At 41.8% G+C, this 7,500-nt stretch overlaps 1 protein-coding gene across 1 annotated transcript in view; it reads right to left on the bottom strand.

Annotated features, from left to right (window-relative positions):
- The window catches only part of dock3 (dedicator of cytokinesis 3), a 112,124-nt gene that overhangs the window by 71,918 nt on the left and 32,706 nt on the right, over positions 1–7,500 (bottom strand). The window contains 5 exon segments of the mRNA XM_042707927.1: positions 1,556–1,703; positions 3,332–3,392; positions 3,844–3,925; positions 6,462–6,616; positions 7,230–7,271. Of these exon segments, the coding sequence (XP_042563861.1) occupies positions 1,556–1,703; positions 3,332–3,392; positions 3,844–3,925; positions 6,462–6,616; positions 7,230–7,271 (488 nt within the window).

The raw sequence follows: 7,500 nt of genomic DNA, 5'->3' as shown, positions 1-7,500 counted from the left end.
TGCGTATATGTTGCCTGCCTGGTCATAAGAATGTCACTGTGCTGAAGCTATTTGGTGCATGTGACGATAAACACTTTGACTTTTGACTTTGTGATTTCTGTCCACCCAGTGTCCTGTGGTCATTCCACCCAGTGTCCTGTGGTCACTGTATTGGGTCACTGTACACTGTGGTCACTGTACACTGTCCACCCAGTGTCCTGTGGTCATTCCACCCAGTGTCCTGTGGTCACTGTATTGGGAATGCCCTGATGTAGTTAAGTTCTGGAAGCAGATATATCGCTCACTCTCAGTGACATGCTTGAAGTTAGGATCCCAATTTCACCCACTTTGCTTCTACTTAATGGCACCGACCCCTTGAATTGTCTCTGCATCAGAGATATATCCTATGGGCTGGTCTCATGTGGCCAAGACGCTGACCTTGAGATGACAACCGCAACATTTCTTGGTTTGGCAGCAGTGGGCCAACTCTCTCCTCAATATAGTCTTGATGGAGGGGCCACCCTTAAGACTCTTCAGGCGTGAGATGTGGCTTACAATCCTCACTATCCTCCACACATCACACCAGCCTTAAAATCACTGCACTGGTTACCTTTCAGAAGTGGTTAGTTTCAGAATAGATTTCAAGATTATTTTACAAGTCTATAAAATCACTCCATAGTCATGCACCTGAATATATAACAAACATGCTCTCAAGGTACACACCCAGTAGACCCCCGAGGTCTTCTGGTCCTGAACTCTTAACAGTTCAAAAGCCAGGACAAAGAGACGTGGAGAAGCAGCTTTTAGTTTCTATGCCCCCAGCCTTTGCTTTGCTTTGCTTTGATTGGATGATTAGCTTGCACAATTAGGTATGAATAACTTAAAAAACGTATTAAGTGTTAAAATGAGCTGGTGGAGAAAAGTGCTCGATCAGTTGTCTTTCGAAACATGCCTTCATCCAATCTCAAAAGTGACGCATTTGTTCATATTTGTGAGAACATATTTTGTGTTTTATGACTGCTAGAGTGTAAAAAAATATCATGACAACATAGAGAGATTGTAAAGTTATTACCGTAATTTCCGGACTATAAGACGCTACTTTTTTCCCACGCTTTGAACCTCGCGGCTTAAACAATGACGCGGCTAATTTATGGATTTTTCCCGCTTTCACAAGCTTAATGGCGCCAAAAAACTGAGCAAAAAAACACATTCTGTGATGATGCTCAGTTTATTTCAACGTACCGGTAGGCACCCGCGGCTTATAGACATGTGCGGCTTATTTATGTTCAAAATTATATTTTTTTAATTCAGTGGGTGCGACTTATATCCAGGTGCGCTCAATAGTCCTGAAATGACGGTAAAAGTTAAGAAAATGTGTTAATTCTGTATGCAAGTCTATGGAAAATGGGGCTGTCTAACCCCAATTTTAGGCGTGTCTGTCATGACGCATCATGCACTGTCTCTATTGTAAGCATCAGCCATGAGGTCATTTGTGTGACCTACTTCCCTTGCATGTTGGTTTGCTGAAGTGTGTGTGTGTGTGTGTGTAGATGTGGTTGCATGTGATGGCACGTACGTGTAAACCTTCAGCACAAAGTCCTTCTCCTCCTTCATCTCCGAGATGGTCTGCAGCACATCGCTCATGGCCAGCACGGCGCACCCGTACGGACGTCTGTACTGGACATGGGCCAGGCCCTTCTTCGAGTCATTCAGAAGCATCCGGCCTGCATGCACACATACATACATACGAACATACAGTACCAGTCAAAAGTTTGGACACACCTTCTCATTTTTTGAGAAGTTTTTTCTTTACTTTTATTATTTTCTTTGTGGTAAATAACACTTTTTTTGTTTAGTACATCATTCCATATGTGTTCTTTCGTAGTTTAAATGTCTAAAAGTAGTTTAAAATAATAAAAGTAAAGAAAACACTTAACACAAAAATTAAAGGTGTGTCCAAACTTTTGACTGGTACTGTACATACAAACAGACACAAATATTTAAACTAATATATATGAATTACATCAAAGACTACGGATAGGCTTCTATACAAATGTCACTGTATTGCATATAAACATGGCTACAATTGCAGCACACTACACGGGGCAGTCGTTATGCTGCGTATACCCACTAAACTAAAAACAGTCCTTTGAAAGCTGGCTCTCTTCATTTTCATGAACCATCTCTGTATGTATCAAGTGTGTGGGCAGCATGTACAGTATGCTAATATTAAGGGTTGTGTTATTCTACCTTTCTCTCTTTAAAATACCCCAAAGAAGTTCTATTGGATTCAAGTCAGGTGACATATTTGGCCAGGCCACTTTTTTCTTCTTTAGAAACTCTTGCGTGATTATGGCAGCCTGCTTTGGATTGGTGTCATGCTGGAATATTCCTTTTCTGCCAAGCTTCTGGAGACTGGGATTCATGTCAGCAACCACTAACAACTGTTATAATACTATACTGTTTTAATTTCACATGAGAGCAAATACTCCACTGTTCAACTTAGAAGTGAAATCAAACTTCTTTATGAAGAGACTTGATGGGTAAACATGCCCAAACATTGTCTTGAGGTGGTGTATGCATTTCATTTGTCATTTGCAGATTGGCGACACCAAGAGGAACTAACGTTGATGGTAGTGTGTCAATCTGGCATCAGGCCCTCCTTCACAGTACAGCATGCACTGTCTGTGGCCCACAAGTGCTAACCACAACAACATGACTGTGTGTGTGTGTGTGTGTGTGTGTGACCATAGAACCTGAGCAGGAGGATATAAACAACGACAACAAAGCTACCTTCCTTCATCAGTGTTTTGTTGAATAAGGCCCACATCACCTCCACAACACTCAACAGCGGTGTCTGGTGTCCCAGAGCCCCCCCCCCCCCCCCCCCCCCCCCCCAATTCGAATTCTTACTTCCTGTTCCCAGTCACCTTGCACTTCTCACTCATGAACAGGAGTTAACAGATACCCTAGATGATAGCACGACTCTGTACACGCAGTATGAAGTCAAAGCATTTACGTCCTGTAACATACTGAACATGACAACACAAAACCGATAAGAGAGATCATTTTTTATACCTTCCAAGATTAGCTAATATTCATATAATACTAAGCCTTGAAATGAGCCTGATTATCTCATGAATACGGTTGGTATTAATGAATCTAGGCTACCTCAGACTTTCATAACTAAAGACTGGAGCAGGACTGGTGACAGGCCATTATCTCTCTCTCTTCCCCTGTGTGTGTGTGTCTGTGTGTCTGTGTGTCTGTGTGTCTGTGTGTCTGTGTGCGTGCGTGCGTGCGTGCGTGCGTGCGTGCGTGCGTGCGTGCGTGCGTGTGTGTAGTAGTTCACCTGTTCTTATGAGTTGTGAAATAATATACAGGTCCCTCTTCATGTCCTTGTTACTCAAATCCTGTGGAGGTTAGCAAACACAGACCATATTAGATAACAATGTATTCCTATCAAATCTGACCTCAAAACAGTAATGATATGAAGGGGAATGTTGAACAGATTAAAAGAGCATACCGAACTGAACTCTACACACACACACACACACACACACACACACACACACACTGAACTCTACACACACACACACACACACACACACACACTGAACTCTACTCACACACACACACACTGAACTCTACACACACACACACACACACACACACACACACACACACACACTGAACTCTACTCACACACACACATACTGAACTCTACTCACACACACACACACTGAACTCTACACACACACTGAACTCTACACACACACACACACACACACACTGAACTCTACTCACACACACACACTGAACTCTACACACACACACACTGAATCAGATTAAAAGAGCACATACTGTGAATAGAGCGCACAGTCGATCCAACTTCTCTGGGTTCTTCGGGCCGCCATTTTTGCTGAGTCGCACCATGAACTTCTCACTGTGCATGAAGAGAACGAGATGAGTTGGAGATGAGTTGGGGCGCAGGGGCGACAGTGGTACAGGAGGTAGAGAAGTCGTTTAGTAAACAGAAGGTTGCTAGTTCGATTCCCTGTCGAAGCGTCCTTGAGCAAGACACTGAACCCCTAATTGCTGCTGATGTGCAGTGTGCCATCAGTGTAAATGTGTATACATCCTTGTAAGTCGCTTTGGATAAGCGACTGCTAAATGACTAAATAATGTAATGAGTTTCTCTTCATAAGACTGTGAATGAGTTTCTCTCCTAATGGAGATGAGTTTCTCTTAATGAGTTTCTCTTAATAAAACTGTGAATGAGTCTCCTAATGTCTCTTAATAAAACTGTGAATGAGTCTTCTAATGTCTCTTAATAACGCTGTGAATGAGTCTTCTAATGGAGATGAGTTTCTCTTAATAAGGCTGTGAATGAGTTTCTCTCCTAATGGAGATGAGTTTCTCTTAATAACGCTGTGAATGAGTCTTCTAATGTCTCTTAATAACGCTGAGAATGAGTCTCCTAATGTCTCTTAATAACGCTGAGAATGAGTCTTCTAATGGAGATGAGTTTCTGTTAATAAGGCTGAGAATGAGTCTCTTAATGCATCGTATGAATATGAATGAATGTTGGTGGTGGTCGGAGGGGCCGTTGGCGCTGATTGGCAGCCACGCTTCTGTCAGTCTGCCCCAGGGCAGCTGTGGCTACTGATGTAGCTTACCACCACCGGTATGACTGTGTATGAATGACTACTGGACTCTGGACTCTGTAAAGCGACTTCGGGTATTTAGAGAATTGAATTGAATTGATTGATTGATTAATAGAGATGAGTTTCTCTTAATAAGGCTGTGAATGAGTCTCTCCTAATGGAGATGAGTTTCTCTTAATACATTTTTACGGAAGAAGGCAACAAGGCGTCAAACAAAACACAAAAATGTATTGTTTGATGCATAGGAGTGCCACGAGGGAAAGCAACAGTGATGCTTCAGTTCTTCAAAAGCAGATTTGACATAACAAAACCAAATTATCAACATCCTTTCCAAGGGAAGAGCATATCCTGAACATTTGGTTCATTTCCCAAATTATTCTGCAATCATTTTCTAAAGATCTGGCCTTATCTGGTCTGATAGTGTGGGTTTAAAGTCTGATATCATCGAAGCAGCTCATAGTGGCCCCTACTGGTCTTGAATGTGGGAAGACTAAGAGCCCCCACAATGTGGATCCTATGAAAGCTGTCCACAGGTGACCCTTTTGGGGTTGTCTAACGGCTCAGTATGCGCTTCCAAAAGTACATTTACATTTAGTCATTTAGCAGACGCTTTTATCCAAAGCGACGTACAAGGGAGAGAACAGTCAAGCTAAGAGCAATAAAAACCTGGTGTAACAATAAATACTACTTTACATGAGAATTAGAAAACAACGACCTAGAAACAAGGAAAAAGAAGTGCAGGAATGTAACTGCTGAAGTGCAAGTTAAGCGCTGGTCAGGTGCCAGTTAGGAAGGGAGGTGCTCTCTGAAGAGTTGGGTCTTCAAAAGCTTCTTGAAGGTAGAGAGGGACGCCCCTGCTCTGGTAAAAGTAAGTTCCTTTAGCACACATCATAGGCCCAATGTGGGCTATCCACAGAGATGACATTTAGCACACATCATGGGCCCCAATGTGGGCTATCCACAGAGATGACATTTAGCACACATCATGGGTCCAATGTGGGCTATCCACAGAGATGACATTTAGCACACATCATGGGTCCAATGGGGGCTATCCACAGAGATGACATTTAGCACACATCATGGGTCCAATGTGGGCTATCCACAGAGATGACTTTTAGCACACATCATGGGCCCCAATGTGGGCTATCCACAGAGATGACATTTAGCACACATCATGGGTCCAATGTGGGCTATCCACAGAGATGACATTTAGCACACATCATGGGTCCAATGTGGGCTATCCACAGAGATGACATTTAGCACACATCATGGGCCCCAATGTGGGCTATCCACAGAGGACCTTTTGGGCTTTGAGCATAGTTACTTTGGTTCATGTGGTTTATCATTTGAACAATGTGCCTGACCTTTTCTGAACTGCAACCTCAACATTTCTGCTAGCCTGTGCCTTAGTGGGTCTTTCCCTACTTCCTCATGTTATACAGTACCAGTCAAAAGTTTGGACACACCTTTGATTTTTTTGAGAAGTGTTTTCTTTACTTTTATTATTTTCTACATTGTAGATTAATACTGAAGACATTTCAACTACGAAAGAACACAAAAAGGTGTTATCTACCATGTAGAAAATAATAAAAGTAAAGAAAAAACTTCTCAAAAAATGAGAAGGTGTGTCCAAACTTTTGACTGGTACTGTATATAGTGAAGAGTCTGGACAGCTAGCAGGAATCTACATGAAGACCGACCATCAGAATGAACCTTGAAGGTGATCACCAATAAAACCCTAACCTGCATCATCATGTTCCTTTCATGGTTATGTATCCATACTTTCCTATCCAGGTATTCCATAATTGCCCTCACCTAATATGCTTGCCCTCTCTCAGGTCGTAGAGGGAGAAGAAGATGTCCGTGTCCTCGCCAATGGTGTTGGAAGCGAAGTTCTTTAGGTTCATGAAGAGGTGGTGAGGTACGGGGACGCGAGAGGCCTCGCCATGCCGCTGACGCACACCGTCCCCCTGGCAAGTCAAGAAGTGAACTTAAGAAGTTAGCATTATTTCAGCTTATTTAACTCTTCATCTTACAGTCACACTTAAGAAGAGCATTACTTCAGCTTACTTAACTATTCATCTTACAGTCACAGTTAAGAAGAGCATTATTTCAGCTTACTATTCATCTAAGCTGAAACTATTTAACTATTCATCTTCCAGTCACACTTAAGAAGTTAGTATTATTTCAGCTTATTTAACTATTCATCTTACAGTCACATTTAAGAAGAGCATTATTTCAGCGTATTTAACTATTCATCTTACAGTCACATTTAAGAAGAGCATTATTTCAGCGTATTTAACTATTCATCTTACAGTCACTATTATGTGTCTCGCATTTCCAAATGACATAAGAATGTTTTAGAGCACCCATAGCAGAGGTTTTTGGTCATGCATGTTGTATCACTAGTTGCTATTCCTGATTTAGCATTATGCAATGTATCACATAACATTGTGCTCAATTCCACAATGTGATTTCCTCTCTGTGTTAAGAGTTAATGATCACAAATCTACTTCATCTCTGAAATCAAAGTGTTTAAAGGGTTTATACGCTGAATATTTGTAATAAACAATGTTGTTATACCTGGGTCATGCTCTGTTGGACACTGTGTCTGCTGGATAGGTGCTGTAGAAAGCAAAAGGCAAAATTGATAACCCGTCAACACCCCTACAAAGCTCACCGTAAAAAAAGATCTCTTGACAAGGAAGGAAAGCAACAATGCTTTTCATAGAAAAGTGCATCATACCAATTCTTTTCACATTCATAGTAGAAAAGAGAGATCTGACCGACCGACACTTCACATTACAGAGTAAACTATTCTACACACACACACACACACACACACACACACACA

This window comes from Clupea harengus, chromosome 5 (assembly GCF_900700415.2).
Source record: "Clupea harengus chromosome 5, Ch_v2.0.2, whole genome shotgun sequence".
NCBI classification, from domain to species: Eukaryota; Metazoa; Chordata; class Actinopteri; order Clupeiformes; family Clupeidae; genus Clupea; species Clupea harengus.
The sequence above is the reverse complement of the archived record's forward strand: the minus strand, read 5'-3'. Positions and strand labels throughout refer to the sequence as shown.